Source organism: Cyrtonyx montezumae, unplaced genomic scaffold (assembly GCF_038088225.1).
Source record: "Cyrtonyx montezumae isolate F1298 unplaced genomic scaffold, pur_monq_1.0 scaffold_0, whole genome shotgun sequence".
In the NCBI taxonomy this organism is placed as follows: domain Eukaryota; kingdom Metazoa; phylum Chordata; class Aves; order Galliformes; family Odontophoridae; genus Cyrtonyx; species Cyrtonyx montezumae.
In genome coordinates this window covers 3,200,671-3,224,778 of record NW_027071824.1, presented here as the reverse complement: position 1 = coordinate 3,224,778, position 24,108 = coordinate 3,200,671, and the positions used below count along the sequence as shown (strand labels likewise).

At 49.1% G+C, this 24,108-nt stretch overlaps 1 protein-coding gene across 5 annotated transcripts in view; it reads right to left on the bottom strand.

Annotated features, from left to right (window-relative positions):
* Positions 1 to 3,971: 3,971 nt before the first annotated feature.
* SLC8A1 (solute carrier family 8 member A1) overlaps positions 3,972 to 24,108 on the bottom strand; it is a 92,969-nt gene continuing 72,832 nt past the window's right edge. Inside the window, exons 1-10 of one of the 5 annotated variants that reach the window (XM_065731224.1) lie at positions 18,001 to 20,576; positions 13,915 to 14,021; positions 11,567 to 11,587; positions 10,892 to 10,909; positions 10,768 to 10,782; positions 10,360 to 10,428; positions 9,440 to 9,570; positions 8,621 to 8,720; positions 6,174 to 6,449; positions 3,972 to 4,465 (exon numbers count right to left, since the gene is read on the bottom strand). In XM_065731224.1, coding sequence (XP_065587296.1) covers positions 4,089 to 4,465; positions 6,174 to 6,449; positions 8,621 to 8,720; positions 9,440 to 9,570; positions 10,360 to 10,428; positions 10,768 to 10,782; positions 10,892 to 10,909; positions 11,567 to 11,587; positions 13,915 to 13,930 — 1,023 coding nt within the window. In that variant the 5' untranslated portion in view covers positions 13,931 to 14,021; positions 18,001 to 20,576 and the 3' untranslated portion in view covers positions 3,972 to 4,088. Of the gene's footprint in view, positions 4,466 to 6,173; positions 6,450 to 8,620; positions 8,721 to 9,439; positions 9,571 to 10,359; positions 10,429 to 10,767; positions 10,783 to 10,891; positions 10,910 to 11,566; positions 11,588 to 13,529; positions 13,634 to 13,914; positions 14,022 to 18,000; positions 20,577 to 24,108 lie in introns of those variants that run through there. The other 4 variants (XM_065730922.1, XM_065731008.1, XM_065731091.1 and 1 more) reach the window with 4 other exon arrangements.

The window sequence follows — 24,108 nt, the reverse complement described above, 5'->3', positions numbered from 1 at the left end:
CCAGCAGAGTCCTGCCTCCAGTTGAACGCCATGGCCTTAATGCTCCACGCAGAGCAGGAGCTGGATGAGCCTTGTGAGGAGCAAGGTGGCCGTTAGGGAACAAACACACTGACTTGGGAAGGAGAAGGAAGCCACGTGGAACAGATAGGTGAGGATATGGGAGGTGCCAGCTTGTCTTCCTCTGCTCAGGGCAGTTACTGCTCAGCATGACCAGACCACCATGAAGCCAGCAGCCTGTGAAAGCTGGTTTCACCCCCAGACCAGCCTGGGGCAACTCTGAGCTGGGCAGAAAGGAGAGGAAATAAATCCATCCTTCACAGAGTGGCCAAGGAAGAGCCTCATGGATGTCCCCCGTGTCCCGTGAGGGTCCAGGAGCTCTAAAGGGTGGGTCAGTATCAGAAGCTGCTGCATCTGGAGGTCTCCCAGCAAGGATGTTGTCTTTTACCTGCTTTGAACAGACTCGAGCTATCACCACACAGCAGGACTGAACCTTGATTGAGCTCTGCCTACTGTAAGGTGGAGCAGGTGGGTATTTTTTAGAACTAGTGCTGAGAACAGGCGCTTTTTTGAGGTGAAAGAGGTGAAGTGGACCTCGAGCCCCCTGTTAGAGTGGTCAGTTTGCTCTGACGTGCTTAGGTGGGGGTATGACAGCATCCGTGGGCCTTGATGACATAGAAATTCAGCAGAAACACTGGAACTTCCAACACATCATGAGCAAGGGACTGTAAAAGTGAGCAGGAAGAGTTCGGCATGCCTGCCTTCTCCTTTGCCACCTGGAAACACGCACGGTGGCCATCGCTTGCCTGGCCTTGTGCCGAGGATGCTGGGGGGCATTCACTGTCACTGTGTCCCAACCATTGGTGCATCCAGGTCACAGTCACAGCATTTGGGTTGGGGGCACGTAGTTTGGCAGTCCCTCAATGGGGTTTCCAGCAGTGGAGGGACATCGTGGTGCTGCCCCTGTCCCTGTGATGGGCATCCTGCTGGCAGCATTCCCATTCCTTCATGCTACGGTGACGAGCTTGGCACCTCCATTTCCAAAAGAGGGAAGTCTTAAGTCCTTAAAAGGTGAGGAATCTGTCCGTATTTATTGTCCCTCGGCACATTTTGCAAGAATACAGATGCCTCTGGATGCTTTCCTGCACAAGTCAAGTTTTTACAAGATAAACAGGCTTCCCCGTGGCTGTGCTTGTGTGTGTGGTTGAGCATCTTGCGAGGCTGGGAGGCTCCTGGCACTCTGCAAATGTGCTGCCCGGGATGGGCACAGGTGCCAAAGCCTGTGGAAAAATCCTGAAAAGCCTTCTCCCAGAATTATTTCTTCCAGCATGAAGCTTTCCCTCTTCTCTCTGCCTCTGGCACACCGGCACTTTTAGGCTGGTGAGGTGTCTGAGCCTCCTCTCTCGGCACACGCATAGCCCCCAGTGTTCATACCCAAGTGTTTAAAAATAACCCTAACAATAACACGCCTGCTCCAGTCCTCTCCTCCTGGCACGCAGCAGAAATAAATAGCACATAGAATTCACAGGCCACATCCATTGCTTGGCATAGTTGAGCCACGTGTCTACCAGAAAGGGTCTCCAGCCCTCCCCTGCCCTCTTGTCCTCATAGGAAGTGATGAACACAGGGAGAAAATCACCCCAAAAACTGGAGGCATCCACAGCCTGTGTGTCTTGAGGAGTGCGGTTTGCTGGGCAGAGGCATCATGCTTTGCACGAGCTCGTTACGGGTGCCAAAAGCATGCGGCTGGCAGAGAGTAACAGCATAAACAAGGCTGGCGTTAACTGCGTGATTTAGGCCATGTCCTAGGCAAGCAGTGCTCCATCATCCCCGCTGGAAGGCTCTTTGAGCAGAACAGTTATTTACTGCCTGTTAAAGCAGGCTGCCGCACAAGTCCCATTTGACTTGTTAATTACTTTAGTGAGTGCAGTTCATTGCGGAGAAGCAAAGGATGATGAGAGTGAAACACCAGCATCACCTTTCAGGAGATGTAATTACTGGGTCAGGAGAGCTGCTCTGCTCGCACAGTTCAGTGCTCAGGGAAAGCACGTGGATGTGAGCGACCGTGCTCGGCTTCAGTGATGCTGATGCCCGACCTGTGCTCGTCCTGGGGGAAGATAAGGTGACACAAAGCAGCCTCGGGTTTTGGGGAGAGGGCCAGGCTTGGTGATAGCATTCGATCCTCTCCCATGGGGCAGGAGCGGGCACGTGGGGGTCCTGGTGCCCTTGTTGGCAGCAGAAACACAATGAAGGCAAAGCATGGAGAAATAAGAGGTGGGTGCCACATACAGGGAGACAACAAGGGGGAAGGGGAGGGTTCTCTGTAGAGAATATGCAGGAGCACTACTGGGTCCATGAGGAATCATTGCAAACTTTATTTGTCTGTGCATTGTGTACCATTGATAAGGATCATCACAATTAGTGGACTCACTGCCTATAGTGGTGGGCAATACACACAATGGAAAATCAACGAAGGCAAACAAATGAAAATGAAGTCATTGTACATAAAGGTAATCACACACCTGAACAACCTGCATCTGTGTTCAATTCTTCCCTTACAACAAACGAAAAGCCAAAAAGAAAACCACAATAAACCCTTCAAAAGTGAGAAGAGGATTGACAGGGAAAAAAAAATCTCCAGACTCTTGGAGAAACTCTTACAACAGGTTCATCTAAGTTCCTGCAGATTGTTCAAAATGAATACAAATACCCCAGCCCAAGGGTAATGGTGCAGAGGTGCGTTCCAGCCAGGCTGGAGGAGCTCACCGTTGGATGCTCATGCTGGGGACTGCCTGTCTGGCCCACTGGGATGGCTGGTGGGAAGCACAGTTAGGGGACATGCCCCAGACACTGTGGGCATCCTGAAGTGGCCCTGTGGTGCCCCTTCTGTTGGTTTCAGGGGGGACGTGCTCACTGGGTGCTGGACACATCCGTTGCCCTGCCTCCTCCCTGTCACCCTGGTCACAGCTGCCAGCCCCTCACCTCGATGGCAGGGCTGCACCTCAATGTGTCACATGAGGAGAACTCCTTATGGCCCTCGCGCTGAATTATTCTGCCTCCAGATGTCTGTGGGGAAGGAGCAGCCCCAAGGACAGGTCCTGCAACGAGGGCTGCTGCTTGGCTTCTGAGGACACAGAAAACCTATGTCCGTGTGGCTGTTATTGCTTCTCAGGGACACATGCACGGAGCAGGGAGTGTCACTCCCTGTGAAGAGGAAACAAACAACAACAACAAACAACTCCAAAACCAATGGGAAAAACTAAACTAACTACAATAAATAAAACCAGGTGAAAAGAAAACACTTGTATCAGTAATGCTCAACCCACACGGCTGGAAGGACTATCACTATAGGATGTTATATACAGGTAGGGGTCGTTTCGTTCATGCAAATGTTACTAGTACCATGACAGCATGCCCAGGGAGGGACGAGGTGGGACCTCAGCTCAGGATACCAGACACGTGGCTGTGTCCAAAGCACAGAGAACAGGGGGAAAGGGGAAAATGGAGCAGGGAGAAAGGGAGGAATGCGAATTGTACACACATCAAAATGAAAAAAAAAAATCAAATGACAAAAATGGTTGTGTTTTATCCTTAGAAGGCTCCCAGTTTCCCCTTGTCTTCAGTCTGGTCTCTCACTTCTTTCCCATTGGGCCGGAGGAGATGTTCCCAAGTGGTGAAGGCAGACGGAGGATGGTCGGAGGTCGGGACCCTTGTTCTCCTTTCCTTGCCCACTGGCTCCACTTCTAGCCAGCCACTTGGCCTTCCCTGTGCCGACTCACCCAGTTGCCTTTGCATCCATCCTCCCGGAGTCAGTGGGAGCGATGGGAAAGGGCTGAGGGGCTGCCGGCTGCTCTCACTGGTAGAGTTGCAAAGAAGGGACTCCCGAGGAGGGGTCCAGCCAACTTTGGGGTCCTGCCTAGTTCAAAGGACGCTCCAAAGTTGCTTTCCATCAGCAGGTGTGTGAACATGGCAAATCTCTTTTATTCTTTCTCTGTTCATTATACACAGCGTTATATCTATATCTATACCTATATATTGCTCTATATAGATACATATAGATATACATATATTTACTATCTCTGATTGTTCCTTTAGAAGCCTTTTATGTGGCAGTAGGCTTCCAGAGATGAGAAGAATATGTACAAGAGCCAGAGGAGGATAAAGAGTGAGGATGTGAGCAGCTTGGAAGTCCGCGGGCCGCCTAGCTCACCTCCGATTTCGGGTCTCCTCCGATAGAGCAGCACGCCCACACTGATAAAAGCAAAAATGGTGAAGAGAGTGACGGAGAAGGCCAGAGTGCCGGGTGAGACTTCAAAGGATTGTCCATGTGCCGCGTGGTAGATGGCCGCGATGGACCAGGCCACTCCGATGCCCAAGAAAACGTTCACGGCATTGCTCCCGGTGACGTTCCCGATGGAGGCGTCCGCATACTGGTCCTGTGTTGCTGCTACTTTACTGGCAAATGTGTCTGCAAAGGGAAGGTGGAGAGAAACCCTCAGGAGGCAGACAGGTTAGGGAGGGCTGGTGGAGGGCATCTTGGGGACAGATGTCAAAAAGCATTGGTTAAGGACCTGTCCACAAGCATTCTCAAGGAAGGACAGTCCGGGTTCAGACATTCCCATTAAGGAAATCTCAAAGTCCAGAAATACGGGGCACCTCCCCAGTATGACCTCAGATGCCCCAGGGTGTTTCAAGCTAAGGCAGCCCTTCCCAATACCACTGTGTCTCAGCCTCCTACCTGAATCCATTGGTGGGTTGACTTGGTTGGAAGAACTTTGTGGGAGCCACAGTGCTTTGTCTCTATCCACATCTGCTGAAGTTTGTATTTGCATTTCTGTGTTTGCTGTAATGATTTCCCTCCAATGCCTTTTCCTTCACTAAATTCCAGTGTCTTGTGCACAGCCTGACACTTTGGTAATCGAGTGCTCATCATTCACCCCGTTAACAGGGACAAAAAGCCATGCAGATGTGTGCACACTTGCCTGGCTTTTTCAGCAGCTTCAGCAGCAAAAGATCTGTAATAAACATGACTGGTCTCTTACACTGCAGGCTTGGTGTCCAGTTAACCAGCATGATGTGCCACAGGGAAGTGTTGGTTCTACATGCAAACCCAGGAGCCCAGCTAACACCACGCCATCTGTGAGCATCTGCTAGTTCAAACAAGAGGCCAAATATATCCTGGAAAGAATTTCTTGCTTTCTCTTGTTTCCCAAAATGTCAACTTTTGTCAACAAAAACAGAAAGGGATGTTTTGTATGTTGAGGCTACGAGACAGCCCTGCAAGACTCACACCTAGTACTAGTGCCAGAAGACAAAAAAATGCTTCTTTCCTTTCCTTGCACAAATCTGCTCTCCCTTTTGGTTCTTTTGATTCTCCTTTGGGTTTTGATAGTGTTAGGCCAGTTTCATGATCTTTGAGCACCTGAGTATCTATCACTGGAAGTCTGGGACTGGTGAAACTGAAGCAGAAGATGGTCAGGGTGAGTTAGAGTCCCTTCCCCAGGAACCAGACTGTGCCTGGTCAGCACAGCAGTATGTGGCAACGGAAACCTATGTTTTACATCTCCCAAGTCTTTCCTTAGTTTTTGCGGTCTTCTGGAGCTGGATGACCTGATGTAGTGATCAGAGACACGTCTCTGAACATGTGTGGGGACAGGGCCTTCTAGAGGTTATACAAAGGGCATTTCTAGCAGCTCCCCTTGGCTCAGTAGCTTCATCTTAATCAAACTGAACCAAAGCAGTCAGGTCTCATGCAGAAATGGCCTATGCTGTGCAGAGCACCCTGAATGCAAGCAAGCACCTGTTTAACCTGAGAGACAATGTCAAAGGAGCAGACATTCAAAAAGAAAGTGCAGGATGGCCAGCACTGGCAGCATTTTAATAGAAGACTGCTTTCCTACTCCGAGAGCCAACGCTATGGAGGTCGTCCAAAGACACTGAGGCTTCACAGTCTTTGCAAGAGGGAAGACCCTTGAAAGCATTTCCAGAGGAGTGAAATCACATCTGGATTTGATCCTCCTGTCTCATTTGAGACTGAAAAACATCTCCCATGCACACCGCCAATTGCTCCTCACTGGGCTCTGCAGAATGCAGACCTCACTGGCTTTCTCAACCCAAACCCTGGGCCAGTCTGGGCAGAGATGGACCTTTCCAACAAACTCTGCTGTTGTCCTTACCTGGCACCGATGTCCCCAGTGCCACAAACACGACTGCAGTGACGGAGTCTTTCAAGCCGATGGTGCAGCCAAAGTGGGATGCCAGGTCACCAATGAATGCTGTCAGGATGCCAATCATGAGGATGGAGACAACGAAGCAGGCCCAACCATTCCAGTAGTCTGTCGGGGGTACGAAGGCGAAAAGGACCTTCCAGAAGACAGTCAGAAAGTGCATCACGTAGTCAAAGCAGGAGGGCAGCTTCTCCTCCCCACATTCATCGTCATCGTCATCTTCCCCTGGAGAGAACCACCAGTGCCTGGTCAGACTCACCCATCCTGGGGGAAGGCTGGTTTGCAGGTGTCAACTGACCCCACATGCCATGACAAAGGAGCTACCGGGGAAAGCTGTTTTTGTGCTGCAAGTTCTGTCATTGCTTAGATCAACAACTACTTTCTGTCTCGATCTGAAGTTGGCCGTGAAAAGCCAATTGGAGGATTGAGACATGGCATCTTCCCCAGGAAGAAATTTGGGGGGCATATACAGAGATGACAGAGGAAAAATCCCCTTGGCACTTGAGGAGATAACAACAGGAGATGTCTTCTCCAGGATGGTGGTGCAGCCCTGGGACACCTATCCTGGGTGAGGAACATTTTTATCTGTGGAGGTTAGCAAAATTTGGCTAAATAAGGCAATGACCAGTTTGGGAAAAGTCCTACTCAGCACCCTGTGGGATGCAGCATTGCACACATATCGTTTGGCTTCAAAGCACTTTTGCAGTTCAGGACCAACATGTAAACGTGTTTTCTCTAGAATAAGTTGATGGAAAACAGTGCGTTGGTTGTCTTTAAAGCACTGCACTCATCATGGCAGAAACAGTAGCTAATCAGAAACACGGTGTTATTATTTTGGCAGATATAAATAACCTGTTCCTGTGCATTGTGGTGGAGATAAGGGACATTTTTTCAGCCTGGGAAGCTTATGGCTGCCTTTTTTTGCTTGTTGCACAAAAGCTGCTACTGGCAGGATACACTGTACTGTGCTGACACTGTAATTTTGCAGCAGGTATTTTAATCCTCTTCCCAGGCTACTTGGCAGCAAGACTGCTGTGGATCTAGATCTTTAGGGAGATGATAAAACAGACTGAAAAATGAACATGAGTGCTACTGTCATAATGCTCATCCACATCTGTCTGTCATTTTGTTAAGCAGGAATAATGGCTCTCTTTTGAATTGCTGGCCAGATCCTGCTGAGGTGAATCAAAACGCAGCGCAGGGCTGGGCAGTGACACATGCTCTCATACAAGCTCACCAATTCCAGGATGTTTTTGCTTGAAGAGCTAAATCCTAGCAAAAATATAGGGACAGACTTCTCTTTCCCAGATGCAAGGGACAGGCCATTTCCACTAAATTATGCCATATTTATTAAATGTGTATTAATCATTCTGTTAGCACTGATGATAGCTGTATATTCAAGGCACGACAGTGACGGGGCTTTCACATAACTGCAGTCTTTACATGCGTCACAGAGATGAGATCTGAGTACCAGTGATTATCTTTGCTTTAATATGGGGTGCAATTAAATAACTGATTCTGGCATAGATTATTTTAACCATATTAGCTATGAAACCTGCAGCGAGGATTGTCTTGCATGATATGTTCATTCTGTATCTGAAATAATAGGAGGCTCTTGGCTAGATGCTCTAAGAATAACTACGCTACAAAAAGAGGGATGGCAATTTGAGGGGATAGCTGCTGCACGATGTCCTGTCCTCATTTTCAGATGCAAAGAGTAAATGGTACACCCATCACTTTTAATTAATTGGTGCTGGGCATAGTTTGCCTCGTATAGTAGAGCTCGAGGTAGGAAATGTGAGTGTCCCCCCATCCTTTTCAAAGCCAAATTACCCAGGTGGGCTCAAACTGCCTTGTGCTCTTGATTTTATCTAAGCTGGCTGATTTTGCCTTGATGCTTGCAGACACAGAACCCCGGGCTGGGCTGTAACATCCAGCCAGTGAGTTATAATGTCTCCAGTTGCTGAAACAATATCTACCTTAAGCACGACTGGGAGAGCTATTGGGCTGCTGAGAAGCACAGCTCGCTGGAGGAGCAGGGACACTGCTGAGCTGGATGCAGGGGGTCTGGGGCAAATTCCTGGCCATCAGTGGGGGATGCGGAGGTTGTCTTCAGGGCATGTTACCCTGGCTCTTTCTGCCAACACGGTAGCAGCCAGGGTGTTTCTCTGCCCGCCGCTACAAATACAATTACTGCAGGAGGTTTCCCATGCACCAGACAAGGTGACCTCACCAAAGGGTTTAATCAACTGTCTTATTTATGCAGACACTGTAAATAACTCTGCCACCTGTTTTGCCTCCTTTTGCTCTACTATGATCCATATCACTGCTACAGCCAATCTGGGACCATGAGCGAGGCTGACTGTAATTCACCTGGAGCCGCAGACTAAACTCACCCGCGCTGACGGTAATAGCCTCAATAAACTGCTCTCTCCAGCTGTTTGTGCCAACCACCAAGGCCAGGTTTGTCTTCTTAATGAGCTTGTCCACCGTGTTCTGCAGATGGAGATGCAGAAGAGAGAATTAGGGCCATCAGGCTGGAGACTCTGGACTAAAACCCACCAGTGCTGGTGCTTACAGCTGTATGCTTATAGATAAAGCTTAGCAGATGCTAAGTTCAGGTCAAGTGCCCCTGCAGTGAAAGCAAATGTAAGTATCAGTATCAGCAATTCCCCTTGCTGGGACTCGTAAAGACCTTCTGAACCTGCTCACGACGGGAGTTTGAGTGGTCTCAGTGGAGGTTTAACAGCAAATAGCAGAGAGATGCTGCAGCTCATGTTGTTCACTGCATCTTGGGAGGATTTTTGCTAGGCTTCTTCAAAGAACTGTAAATAACTGGAACTTGAGCAAGGCACTGCATCTGTGCACTGCTCAGGAGCTGAATTTCAGTGCTGCTGGTGAAGGCAGGAGATGCTCCTGGGAAGACTTCGCAGAGCTAAAATGACTGCTTGCATTTAGGGTATCATGAGAGCCCCATATGACCAGGGATCACTCAAGTCTGAATGTAAACAGAGTGTAAAGCATTACTGTGATAGCAAGGTAATATTTGAAATCAGCCTTCTTGTATAACAATGATCACAGACTGCTGTCTGAGACCTTGTGATGTCAGGAGCTGCCCTGCTTTGCTGTGATGCCATTAGCATGTGTTTGCCAATGCATCATGAACCCAAAAGCCAGAGAAGATGAAAGATGGGGGCCTGAGATGTGAGTGGTACCTTGAACTCATAGGACTCCTCAATGATGACTTCGAGCTTGGTGTGCTCTCCCAGGATGGGGCGCCCCATCTCCGCAATTCGACGTTCTTCCTCCTCCTTGCTGGTCAGTGGCTGCTTCTCCTCATTCTCCTCTGTAAAGCAAAGAGCCCACCTGTGAGCCAAGCTCCGATGGCCACTCCCTGGCGCTGGCTTCCCATCAGCTGGTGGTCAGGAAGCCTTCGGGTGGAGCATGAGCGACAGAGCAGGCAAGAAGAAGGAGGAGGTCATGGAGCAGCAGACAAGGTAGTTTGGCTAGGAAATGCTAGCAAAAGAGGTTTGCAACTTGCCATACGTTGAGAAGAGCCAAATTTAACCTTAGTGCAGGGGAACTATGAACTGGTGACTGCTGCCTCTCCTACAGGGTTGCTGGGGGGAACAGATTGCCACTAAAGCTGCTCCAATTCCCATCCCTGCAGGTCTGTGGTTTGGATGTTTCCATTACCCTGCTGCAACCAGACACAGCTGTCTGCAGCCCCAGGCCTGAGATGGGTATGAGACCCTCCTAAGCAGGGCTTGACCTTGAGGGAAAGCAGCCTGGCAGTTGCAGAGCATGGAGGTGGAGGGAAGAGCTGGGCTAGCGTTGTGTGGGGAGCCATCGCCAGGGCATGGACTGGTCTCACATCTAAGAGAGCTGGCAGTGCCAGGCCTGCAAGAGCCACAGAGCTGCTCTGCACCTTCACCCACATCCTGTAACTTTGAGGAAGGGGACACTTTGTCACCATCCCCATGCAGACCCCCACGCTGCTCTCTGCCAGCCCACCCTGGGGACGATCAGAAAGCCATCAGGGTCCAAGAGGGGCCAGGTTCACTGAATAAATGGGTTAATCTGCCTGGGTCAGTAGACAAACACACCAGTCAGTCTGTGTTAGACCCCTGGGTACCTTGGATGGTGACCACGGTGCAAGGAAGAGGACGCTCTCTAGCCTGTACCTTCCTGAAGACAGGTTTGCCTATCGGAGCGACCAACATGGGATCAGTTGGAGGCACTGCACGCCCCATGCACACCACACGGTGCTGTTAGTGAACTCTACGTCCTACTGCACACCGGGTTAGCGTGGCTCCCACCCAGCTGCCCCCCTGCCTGCAGAGAGCTGCTTGAAGAGCCTGGCCTCGTGGCCAGAGCCTTGCTATAGCCTCAGGGATCACTGACAGTGCTCCCGAGGGGCTGCTCTGCATCCCGCTGGGCCTTTTCCTGGCTGCCATGTCCTGCCAAGGGCTGCATGCATAGCAGGCCGGCTGTGCTGTGAGGAGATGCGGTGTGAGCGAAGGTGGCCTCACCACCTGCTTACCCTTCCAGAGTTTCCCTCCAGGGTGGAACAAAAGCAAAGAGGAAACCAAGAAGAAAGAGCAGGATGAGCATACAGCCATTAGGAGGGGAAGGGGGAGGGGCAGGGGGAAAGCAGAAATCCATACCTGTGATGGTGAAGCCACCTAGACAAAAACAAAAATGAGAGAGAGAAAAAGAGAGAGAGAAAGAGAGGGTTAGCATCATCACAGCAGCCCTCTGCAGCCTACAGTGGCATGGTGGTCCTTCCCTGCCCCACGCGGGGATGACAGCTGATCCCCTTACCTCTAGCCCAGGGATGGCATGGGGATGCTCTGCCCAAACACATTTATCTGGCACCTAACATAGCTGCCCAGGGGCCTTGGGGTGCTTCCCTTCTCTCCCTGTCTTCCAAACAGCAGGCACCATTGGCTTCACCTCTTCCAGATGGGTTGGCCAGTTCTGCTGTCCCTAAGTCACCAGCCCACTCTATTTTTTCCAAGTCAGCATAGGAGGCTGTGGGCTAATCTGCACGGGGCAGTTCTGTGACCCGGGGTTGCTGGAGGGTTTGCTATGGCTCTAACTACTCCACTCCCAAAAAACTGCTCTTTGACATGGTGGGTTACCACTCATTAACAGTAATGACTTTTGGACTCTATTCCGAGGGTTGATGGGCCATCAGATACCTGAGCTTACTTAAATAGTGCTGACCGCCCTAGAAGAGAATGTTGTGAGCAAGGAAAAATGCCAAACAAAATCAATTGTCTTCCGAAAATATGCAGACAAACTGGAAAAATGGAAAAGAAAAAGGAATGCGCGCTTACCAAGCTCATTCAACAACAGCGCTGTGAAGGAGACAGACAGAGACAAACACAGAAGAAGAAAAGTAAATGAATAATGAAATCAAAAGGAATATTCACAGAAAAACTCCAGATCCCAGGGCAGAGCTTTCAGATCTGTAAAACTGCAGGATACCATTAGTGTTGAGAGAGATGCACTAAAAATAAAGGAACAGAAACGTTTCATGGGACTGTGGGTTTAAAATAAAAATGACTGCAGACACGGGGTGGATATGAGATAAGAGGCACACTCCCAAAATTCATTTTTCCCCTTTGAATCCTATGTGCAAGATCTTCTGTTGGTCTCGGGGTCAGTTTTGCTTTGGAGGAGGACACAACATGTCCCATGTGCAGTGGCTAATGGCTTTGACCTCCTCCAGCTGCCTAATGGGGAGCAACAACTACAGTTGGCAGCTGTGCTTCTGATATATGGAATGAGAGGAGAAAAGTCTGGGGCAAAGTTTGGCTCAGAGATCTGGTTACTCAACATTTTAGGCTTTTGAAACAAAAGAAAAAAGCTCTCACTTGGTGCATAGTGGGTCTCCCAAGGCACAGACCGCAGTGTGGCTACATGGCCCAAGGGTGACTTTTCAGAGGTGGCCTCATCTGCAGGGTGTGAGCACTGCTCATCCCATCTTGCTGCCTCTTGTAAAATGAGGCACAAAATCTGGCTCAAGAAAAAAACCCAACACAGCATGGCCAAAGCAGCAAACAGCATCCCTTTAAATCCTGATGTGCTTTTCAGCTAGCTGGTCTGCAATACCAAACATCTCTCAGGTACCCTCAATTTGTGACCAGCAGGGTGAGAAACTGACTTTTTTAAAGCATGGTTCTCCTAGCTGTTCACATAATACAGCTAGCCACAAAAAAAGAAAACAGCAGGAAACCTGACAGAGAGGACGGCACAGCTGACCTGCATGCCACCTGTCTGGAAGGGGAATGCAGCATCACTGCCAGATATGAGGCTGAAACGAAGCGGCACCTCCCTGCTCAGCATGGGAACTGCTAGGGACCCTCTCTGTCCTGCACAAGTAGTAAGTGCCAGCCCCACGGCTGCTGCAGGGAGAGCTTCTGTCCCAGAAACCAGACAGGCGGGCCAGCCATTCCTGCCAATGTGTTACAAAGGCTTTCATAAGGGACTGTTGTAGGGCAACTAATTATCTTAAGTAGCTCTAAAATTGCTTCTCGCTTGGCAACCAATAGCTTGGAGGATTAGCCTTGACATTAATTTTTAGTTAATTTCTTGAGAGAGAGAAAAAAGAGAAAAAAAAGGAAAAAAAACTGAAAAGAAAGCTTGGAAAACTAAGTGAGCCATGTCTTTTCGGGAAGGTTTGTAGTTGGTTGAGAAATGTTTTTATTTTATGTAATGAAAGAGGAAATTGTTTTTATTATTCCTATGAGGAGCTATTATCCAGTGCAGAGCCATGAAACTTTATTTGAGTGTAACCTGATTTCTCTGGATTGATTGCATCTTACGGCATTACCTGCTTGTGCTGTGATTCTGAGCTATTTTCAGACCCGAGTGCCAGTGTAAAAAAGACTGAAAATACTGTTCTGGCCATGCATTTTACTTCAAGCAGAGGCTACTTTATCTTCTGATAAAAATGATGCAGCGTTGCTTGCTTCTGGAGACTGGATTTTCTACTGAATTGAATGAAGCTGCAGCTGCGGGGTGGCAGGGTGATACGCTCAAAATGTCCGTGGGGCTGGCGATGCTCATCATCCCCTGCCTGCATAGTGGGGGGAGCCCTTGCCAGCGAGTCAGAGTCCCCCCCAAAACAAAAGAGGAAAGAAAACAGAGTAAAAAGCTGCAGGGGCCAAGCTTTGAAGGAAGGAGGGCAAAACGGCCGGGAGCCAGAGTGCGAGGAGAAAGGAGTGTGAGAGTAGGGAGACACAGAGAAAAGCGGACGGCAGCGTCTCGAGAGCTGGTCTGGTGTTACTCTCACACCTTTCACTCCTCGTCGTAGCCACACCGGGTCCCCAAGCACAAGGAAGAAACTGCACTCTTTCTCATACTCCTCACGGTCAAGTATTCTAAGGGTAATGAATTTCCTGTGGGAACACAAGACAAAGGCAAACACATGATTGGCGTCGCACGCGCATGCAGTTCACGTCCGCCGTGGTGCCGAGATGGTTGGGGAGGGAGGGAAGCGGCTGCACATCTCGATAGGGCAGGCGGGGAAGGGCAGGAGCAGCCCTGGGGATTTCGGGGTCCCTGCTCCTGCCCTTTTCCGCTGGCGCTGTGGATGTGAGCTCGGTGTTGCAGGTGCTAGGCACGAGTGAGCCAGACAGGGACACACAGGCTGGGCTCAGCCCCGGAGCACGTCCCCCACCTTTCTTCTCACTCATCTCCACCAGCCGGGGCTCCCCGATCTCTAGGTAGAAGGTCTTGTTTTTCTCATACTCCTCATCATCTATCACCTTGATTGATATCGTTTTGCTGGAACAGAGAAGAAGAAATAGAGATTCAAGAGTAAGGGGGGAAGAGGGAGGAGGGAGACAGGGAGAGGAGGAGGGTGGAAAGTCCAGGAGAAGGCAGCTGCGGAGAGAAAACAGTGGGTTTGGTAGCACAGCCGGAGGGGCAGCGCAGCCGAAAGCAAAAGGCAGCGGCTGAGAGGCCAAGAGGCCAAGCAGGAAGGACCACGGCCTCAGGGTGCCTCCAAAAACTCCAGGTGCAAAGCAGCCCCTCAATGGCTTTCTCCCACTTAACCAGCCCCGGCACTGCAAATCCGCAGCAGGACTATCAGCTGTTCCATTTGGGCTTTGTGGGCTTTGGGGGACGAGCTGAAAGACGATGCAGCAGTCCCATCTGCTGCATCCTCCTGGGCAAAGCCCCTCTGCCTGGCTGGCAGGTATTTGGTGGCAGAGGTGACGTTTTACTCTCTTTCAGAACAAACACTGCCAAGCACTTGGAGGAACAGCCAGGATGATTTCTTGCGCCGTTCGCTGTGAGTCAGAAGTGTATTAAGTTTGCCCTTCATGCTTATAATGAAACCATTTACTCAAGAGCAGGCGATGGCTGTGAGAAGTGTAACAATGCAGCACAGTTTGGGGTAATGGCATCTTAGAATGAATATCCTTAATCATTCGTTCTGTTTGTAATTATCGCTGCAACGGTTTTGTACGTAGGAAAAATGGTTACCAAGCATGCAACTGATCTTGCTATGCATTGATGAGTTAGGGGAAATTATTGCGTATTAAAAACCTAATGCTCTCAGCCAAGCTATCAGAGGACCTGACAGAATTAACAGAATGGAGCTATTTCAAAAACATTACTCGCCAAATCAATAATTCTCCTGGCAACTCCCATTAAAATGCATTCTGCACCTTCCCTCCACATATGAAACAAAGCCCGTCTCAGGAAAGTTAATTAAAAAAGCTGTCTTCAGCAATGCTGAGGGCAGCAGAGCCATCAAGATGCAAGCTTCCTATGGGTGTGCTCTGCCTTCCCATGTGCAGCATTTCTGAGCCCTGCAAAAGAATCCTCTCTCACAAAAAGAAATCTGAAAGAAAGCTGCTCCCGATGCTTAGACCCAGCACCGACAAGACTTGAATATGAAAGCTCTGGGCTGGAACTGCCATTGCCAGTAGGTGCTGTGGCAGTGAAGTTTTCTGGTTGGTATTTTCAGGGTATGAGCAAGTGCTCTGTGTCAGGCAGACACGTGCAGAGCTCTTTTTGCTGCACAAGGCTAGAAGGAACACAGCAAGTCTGCTCGCTGGATGCATTTCCAATCAGCCAAGAATTGCTGAGGCAAATTTGTCCCTGGGATGATACTGCAATCCCAAAGAAAAGACTTCCCTTCTGATGATGTTCGAGACCACATCTGCTTGAGAAACAGATATGTGGAAATAACACAGATTATTCTTAGAGCACGGCTCATCTTCACTGAATTGCATTCTGCCTTCTGGACTCTGCAGAGCATCCTGAAACCCTCTCCACTGTCCCCCAGCTGAAGTCCTGGGTCCTTAGTAGGAAAAAAAGTTATTACCTTACCCAGTGTTACCCTCCAATTGAGCACATGGGAGGATTGATCTTACCAGCAGAGCGTTCTCTGCTGGTAAAAGAAAGCACCTGCATCAGCCCAGCCATTTGTGGTTATTGCAGGGGAGCTGGTGCCATGAAACATCGGGGAGATTTAGTGCACAGACATCTGCCTGTGTCCATGGACGATGGATAAAACGTTGGGGAAATGTGTCTGGTGCCTCCTCTTAGCATTGTCAAAACCCATGACAGCCACCTGGACCCAGAAATCCTCTCTATGCTCACACCAGCAAAAAGTTGGACAAAACGTTGTCAAGGAGAAACCAGTCAAGTGTCTGCATTTCTGTACCAAAAATTGCTCGTCCCTGAGTCTGTAGCCAAGGCAATCTCTGAGGGAATGATTTTCAACTCATTTCCATGTACCAGCAATCAAAGAATGAAACAAATCTGGCAGAACTGCAGCTCCAGCTCTTCTCTCCCAGCAAAAGAATGATTTTGTCTTCTTGGACATGATGCACAAATCCTCACCCTTGCTCCAAGCCCATGCTCTCCACCAGGATAACAGCTTTCTTCTCAAATCATGCTGTTTCTGTCAAACTGCAAACCTCTTTCAACAGAACCATTCCACACAACCCTTGGTTACTGGAGCTCACAGAGAGCTCTGGTACCAACCTCTTAGCTGGAAATGCCCCAGCAGGGTATGTACCTTATGAGCAACCTCATACACAAGCAGGGACAGGTTCGTGTGATCGAGCTAGCACAGGCTGGCAGAGCCAGATAGAGGGCGGCAGGGGAATATTACTCTGCAAGTATTTTTTTGACCAAGGCTACATCAGAATATGGCAGCAGCACCGGTGCAAGGAGCTGGGACTTCCACCTGAACATTCTCTGCCAGACTTGTCTCTCTTATGGGGTCATGTGCTTGCAAAAATCCTGACACTCCCAATCCAGATGGCATCATTCAGTGATGTGAAATGGCACAAGCCCCTCTCATGACTCAGACAAGCAACAAACACAGCAGAGCATCAGTAATCAGCTCCAGAGAGATGCAGGCAGGACGTGCTGGGGGATGGCCCCCAGAGCACTCGTGCTCCTTGACAGGGCTAGATGTCCAGGAGCAGATATGTGTCAGGTCAAGCACGCGTGTCTGACTGTCTGCTCAGGCTGAGAATGAAGAAAGATGGCTTTCATCACAGCACAACACATCCGTTAGCTCTCTTACAGAACCCCTACAGTGCCTTTTTAACACTGCTTTTTTTTTCTTTTTTTTTTTCTTTTCTTTCCTCCAAGTGAGAGGACAAGGCGAGCTACCACTACTTTTGGAGGTGTGCAAAGCTTACCTAAGCTTCTGCTCATGCTGTGATGTTTGCTCTCTGAGCAGAGGTTGGACCAGAGACCTTCCAAGGCCTCTGCCCACTTCCACCCTGCTGCACACCTATATCAGAGATCTCGTGGCTAAGAAAGCATCACGGTGCTCAGACCACACATGAACTGGAGCTGAAATAACTAAACTCTGTATGTAGGCAGTCACAGTGTGCCCAGTGGGACATGAAAATAAACATCTCTAAGCACAATCAACCAACTGATACTGCAGTCAGCAGCTAGCTCGATGATAAGGACGTAGCGTGCTTTTACTGCGCGACAGACACTTATTCCTGAATCAACAGAGACAATTATGTTCTTATGCAGCTTGTCACCCATTCAACTTCCAGTGATCACCCAGGAGATCTATAATGTATAGAATGGAGGACTTCCAGCTCCAGATTCATAACTACAACATCCAGGGCAGAGAACTGTGATGTCCTAGGTCCCGATCCCACAACAACTAAGCGCTTCCCACCCCTGTGGGTCAGTGATGGCAGTAAGAGAATAACCATGAGGGATGCACACTCTGGAGATGATGTTTCAAAAACACATTTGCTTGGGCTGCCCATTCCAGCCTGTGTTCTTAAACTTCTGCAGAAAGCTGCCACATTGATTTCTCATACATCTGCTTGTCAGCCAGTCACTTAATTAGTCACATTTAAAGCTAGAGATGGCACGTGGTTGGAGACACTCCCTGCTTTGTGCAGCTCATGTGGGTGCTGGGCATGGTGCAGAGGGACAAGCACAGCCCAAGGGGCTGCTGTAGGGCATAAAAATCAGCACCAGAGCTGAGTACAACCAAAGCAAGTGGCCAAGGCCCATTGAACCAGACCTAAGCCACTAGAAGCAGGGAGCAGATCCCAGTGTGTGGCTGGAGAGAGTCACCAAGAGCAGAGATCTTTCTCTTCCCATCCCCACCTTCTCCAGGCTCTGCAGTCCATCTGCCTCGCTGTTTTCACCTGTTTGGTGAGCTCTCATCTGCCTGGAGACTGCAGGGGTTCAAGGCTCTGTCCATGCTATGAGAGATGCAAAGAGCCCTAGCTGCTCCCGTGCCTCCTTCTGCAGCATGCACCTTTTCAGACCCAGACACTGGAAAGCGTTTTTGTGCACTTAGCAGCTTCATTGCTCACACTTCTGACAGCTACTCAAGGAGGGAAGTTGTCGTGCTGCTGGGAAGTAAAAAGGAGGAGATGAGGTTTTTCTTCCACTGGTTGACAACAAAATTGCACCTGATAGCAGGAGGTTGACAGCCCTGTGTGCAGAGGCCCTGTGATGAAAGCGCTCATCCTGGCTGCAGCTGACACACATCTGGCAGGGGACATGTGGGAGGTACACGCAATGTCCACCCTGCCAGCACAGGGACATTTGTTCCTGAGGGACAGAAGATGTAGGTGCGAGCCAGAATGTACAAAACAACTTATTATGTGTGGCTTGTAGCCGTTACCCAGGGGACTCTGACAGAGGGGAGGGTTTCTGTCCCTTCCACACAGGGTCATACTCCCTGGAGGTCTCCATCACCCAGATGTATGAGGAGGGCAGCAGGAGCAGGCTATAATTCTGTGTGGAAAGACACAAAGATCATGCATCCCAATCTTGGCTCCATTTCATGCCAATAGACGGGAGATGTCCCTTCTGAGGAGTCTCATTTCTCTGCCAGCTCTCAGCCAGCAATTCAGGCTGCCTAAGGGCCATAAAATGTCTTCTGGGAGACTCTGAGACTCACAGAGCTCAGATTCAGCCTCTTCTCCAGGTGCATAACCATTAAAAATCCAACGGAAGGCAGGGGGAGCCATTGCAATCTCCAGCACAAGCAGAAAGGCAGAGCAAAACCCCTCACCTCCTCTAGGGCAGGCTCAGAAATAAGATGTGCAGTGGCTGTACAGAGGCTCAGCAACTCGCTGTACCAGCAGCATGGTGTCCCTGACCTCCCAAAGCACCTACCTATGGGAGTCCTACAAAAACATGCTGGAATAGGGTGGGCAAGACTCCCAGGGCCTCTTGGCAACTCAAAGAGCACACAAATGGAGTGTTTCAGCACCCGCATATCCAAAGAGAATTTGCTTTTATTTTTTGTTTTTTGGAAGCATCGTCAGTGGTCTTGAGAATGAGTAGGGGGATGATCAGAGCTGGAGGCAGAGGTGTCCCTTCAGCTCCATCACTGGTAGTGAAAGGATCCGCCCTATTCCTTTCCTTGTGGTAGCACCTTGAGTCAAGAAATGATCATCTCCAGCACTGCCAGCTTTATCCCAGCAGCACCACATGGGAAATGCTCAGTGAAACACCAAACTTTACACATCCCCTGTCTACCAAAGAGCAGAGAAAACCAACCCTTATCTTCACATAGAGCTACATACCTGAGTGACCATCCATCAACAGTGTGGAGACCATGACGGTGACCACCATAACAGAATCACCCTTGGTTCAAAAGTTTTTTCCACTTGTAGGATCTGATTTGAAGAGTTCCTTTGCAAAGGTGCCCAATACCTTTGATTGTAGGTGAAGAAGAAATGTAAGACAGAGAGCATGCAGGGTGCAGGGTCCTGCTTTGCAGGATGGCCTGGTAGTTACCATGGCACAGTAAATCCAAACACCCTGCTAAATAGGTGTGAAGGAAAGTGGTTGCAGAAGTGGTCCAAGCTTTGCTCTTGTCTGTGGCTGCTACTGTTCAAATCTGGAATGACAATAACTCGCCCAGGTGGTCCAAAAAGCATCTTGGGGCACTGATGATGCCAAGGCTCTACTGCAGATGTTGTAAGAAGCAGACAGGGCTCCTGGCTTGCTACAGGTATGACTTCATCAGATATGAGATTTGGTGTGCAAAGCTCGCAGGTGGTATTCAGTGTGACATGTACTTCCTTCCACTGGGCTAATTAGACCACCGCAGACAATAAACTGCACAACTGACTGGAGGTGAGGGTCAAATAGAAATGGGAGCATGAGGGAAGACAGTGGTGATGGCCATCCCTGACCCCGCACTTATGGGATCCCACGTTTGTGTGATGCCCCACAAGTCACCCTTGCGGGGCCCTTTGTAGAACTGACGCTTGACTATGTGAAATGCCTGTGCTTGATGAAAATTTGCTTGAAGCATGCTGCAAACATGACGTGAAGGACAAAGGAAAACCTGCCTGAAGCTAAGCCTGACACATGCTTTGGGAAGGGTAAAGTGAGCAGATTTGATGAGGCAGCTCAGTTTGCAGGTCCAGCAGCCCAGATCTGAATGGAGCTATACAGCCTAATGTCTGCAAAACAGTGAGCACACCAACCAGGGCACTGAAAATCGTGAAGGGTGGGGAAACAGTTCTTTTCCCCTCACATCTGGAGCCAAAATTTATTTGGCTACTCTTATTTTCTTTGTCGCCCTGCACTCCTTTTTTTTTTCTGAGAAATCAAGCTTGCTGAATCAATGCTTGTAAGAGCACAGATGATGTGTTGTCATCTCCCTGGCAGCAGGAAACAACTGCTCCTCTGGCCTCGGGATGCATTAAGTCTAAATTGCAACACACAGCTCAAACACATAACGGTCTGCTCCAGAGCTTCGCTACCAGAAGAGCCCTGGCACAGCCTTGTCTGTCCAGCCCATTCCTCCGTGGCCTTGTGGAGAGGCAAGACATGGGAGGCAGTTTGCAGGGGCAGCAGAATCAATAATTTCACATGCTAGGCTGAATGCTGCTTTAATTTCTTTTTAGAAATTTATTTTTTTTCTTTGATTTATCTGCTGATGTCGCATTTTGCAAAAAGCCATGACTCATTCTTGAGGTCCCCCGAAACAGGACTTGAGCCCTCAGTCCCACTTAGAGGTTTCACCATTCCCAGATAGCTGAAGGTGTGATTATGCCATGGGTCTGGACAAACTGAAGATTTGCTGTTCCTTCACACTCAGATTCCTGTGTACTTCAAGCAGTGGTGAACACCTGGCACAGGCTTCCCAGGGAGGTGGTAGAGTCACCATCCCTGGAGATGTTTGAGAAAAGAGCAATGTGGCACTGAGGGACATGGTCTTGAGTGGTCACAGTCATGGGCTGGTGGTTGGACATGACCGATTTAGTGATCTTTCCAACATTAGTGATTCTATGGTTCTATGATCCACCACATAAAGCTCACTGGGTGCCTGCTGGAGGCAGGACCATGGGGACATCAAACAGGAGACATTCCATCTACATCAGTGCCTGGGATCTCTAAGGACAGCATCACAGTGCAATGCAAGTGACAACGACTAGGAGGAAAAATACATTTAATGTGAATTTGATCAAAAACACCCCCAACAGCAATTGCTTAAGGCGCCTGGGAAAGCTGACAAGGCAGAAATAACTCATCCCCTGGCACTGCATTGCCTTGCCCGTGCCAGCTGAAAACTGCCATTATTCCCCAAAAAATCAGCTTGTGCTGCAAGCAATGGGTTGAGTGCCCAGGGCTCAGTCTAGCCCAACACCCTTGCTGCATATCAATGCCTGCAAATGCCATTTCTAAGAAGCCTGCAGAGTTCAGAGCCAAGATTTGGGATTTTACCTCTTCCCCTACCCCTGCTTGTTCTCATACATGTTTTCCCCAAGAGAAAGCACTTGGAAGCTCATTCAATTGCTTCTCACTTCTCTACACACCTGAGTACACAGACAGCTTTTCTTTACAGGCAAGTTCCCCTTTACAACAATAATTGCTCCGTTCTTCCGATAAATGCTTGTTGCCCTTCTCTGTGTGTGCCTGGCATAGTTACCATGACTATGCTCCTCAAAGAGAACACATCACTCTTATCAAAACAATTTTGGCACTCCCTGAAATGAATTTCAATGAGCAACAGCCAGCAGAGGGGACTTCTCTGCAGCCTTATAAATTATTTAGCAAACTTTGCTGCATTTATGCTGAGTAAACAAAACAGAGGGCAGCATGCAAAAACAGGGGAAAAGTCTTCAGCACTGGCATTCGAGGCTGAAGGAGGCCCAGAACACATCTGCCTTGCAGCTTCAGTGCTGCCACTGAAGAGAAATTGTGTATAAAAACCAGTAGTGCTTCCCTCCAAAGGAAGGTACCTTTTAAATTTCCCTGGCATAGGTTTCAGTGGGAGGGATGCAAGCAGTTCCTGGTGTTTGGTGCCAGCCCCAAAGGTCAGCTCCCTCGTTTCAAGATGGGAAGTGGAGGCATTCCCCACAGATCTCTGGAGGAGTGACCCAAATGCAAGTTCAGAGCCTCCACTCTGAAAGGAAGTGCCAAAAGCATTTCACCATCACTACTTTCATCTTCTTTTGCCTGGTGACCGAGAGAGTGGCTTTGAAACTGAGAACGTGCCTGTGGTTCTGCAGTGCTGCTCACACCAGCATGCCTGCTGCTCTTGACAACTGTTCAAACTTAGTAAAACACGTGTGTGCACATCTGCCTTGACTTGCGTGTGCACACCGATGCAGATGTGATATGTATCTGCAGCCCAGCACAAAGCAAACATCCTACCTCCTCTCCCGCTGAGGCTCTGCAGATGCTAATGGGCTTCTGAGCTACAGAAGAGCTGTTTGATCTTTTATGAGCTTGTCAGTGAGTGTCACATTGAACTTCTATTAGGAGAAGTTGTAAGTAATTGTCTGTTAAAGAAGGTTCCGGTGGAACGCTCCTGTTTTAGCAATTTAAATGTCTGACTGCAGGGTGCCCACATGCTCCTGCCTCCCTTGGGCCATTCACCTGTGCTGGACCAGACCTGGCTGTAAAAAACACAAAGCCTCTGAGCATCAGCACATGAGATGCTGCTGTGGAACGCAGGCTTCCTGAAGACAGGAGCCTCACCCCTGAGCTTCACACTGGTGCCTCACAAAGCCATTTCTTCCCAGCATTTTCGGACATCTTCAGACCTTTGGGAGCTGCTACAGTTATTGGTTCTCAACCCCTCAGAGGGACCACTCTGAAACTGCTCTAAGAGGATCAGAGGACCCTCATGGCCTTCTTGGAGTTGAGGTCAGAATCACGTGGACAATTTCAAAAGCCACCACTTTCTGACTGACCTGCTGTTGATTTGCTGCCAAATAAGCTGTGCAATACAGCCCTCTCTATTGAAACTCTTAAGTATGGAAGTCTTTTTAAAGAGGCTCCACATCTCCTGAGAACCCCAGTGATCAGTGGGGTTAAAATCTGAGGTGGGAGCACAGAAGCAAACCTGTTTGTTAATAAGGGAATTTCATTGGGGGACCTTTCATGCCTCCTCCTGGTGCTGAGATAGGCAGGAGGAGGATGAAAGAATTCTGCTTTTCCTTCCTGTTACCAAGGAGACTGTTTAAACAAAGCTAAAACAAGAGGAACCGGGTGGCTGAGGGGAAGGCGAGCATGGAAGAGCACGTGAGTGCTTTGTCACTGCATACTGCAAGCCCAGTGATGGGCTGCCCCCTCCTCCTGGGGAAGAAGTCTGCTTTTCAGAGTGCGTGCAGTATAAAATGTGTCTGGCCACAGCGTCGTCTTTGTGGCCAGCTCAGCATCAATCCCCCATCTATATGCCCAGATGGTTGATGGATGCATAAAATGCTGGATGAAAAATCTCACTGCAGAACACCATGGAAGCAGACGTTCTGCATTGCTCCTGTGTCAGTCAAAAGCCTGCAGCTAAAGCCCAGAAGACCTTTTACAAAGGCAGGGCTCTTCAAACCCTACATACTTCGTGCCCCAGCTCTACCTGGAACCCATTGACACAAGGTGGAAGTGGTGATTCCCCAACAAATGGCAGAGACCAGGAGCTGGTTTCCCTCTCACTGTGATCTCCTGCTTCAGACATCAGAAGGGGAAACATTCCCAGATGCCATTTCCCCATTTGATCCTTGCCCCTTACACTTGCTCATCTGGATAACTGAAACCCTCAGGGCTTTGAGTTTCAGGCAGACCATGCCTTTTGTTACACCTGGCTGGGACCTTCCATGGAAACTTTGCCAGATTTCAGCTATTGAGATGGAAACTTTCCATGTGGAGTGGCCATTGCTGAGAGTTACAAAGAGCCATCTTGCTGAGTGCAAGGCTCAGCTTAGGAAGAAATATGCTGCTTTGCCCATTATTTTTTTTTCTTTTTTTCTTTTTTTCTTTTTCCCAAACACAGTACTGAGTAATTCTCTCCTTATGCTTTGCTGCAAAGAATGAAACTTAGCAGAAAGATCTCTCCAGTGCTTAGGATGTGCCAATCCCATAAAAATTTGCTTAAATTAGACTGAGTTCTAAG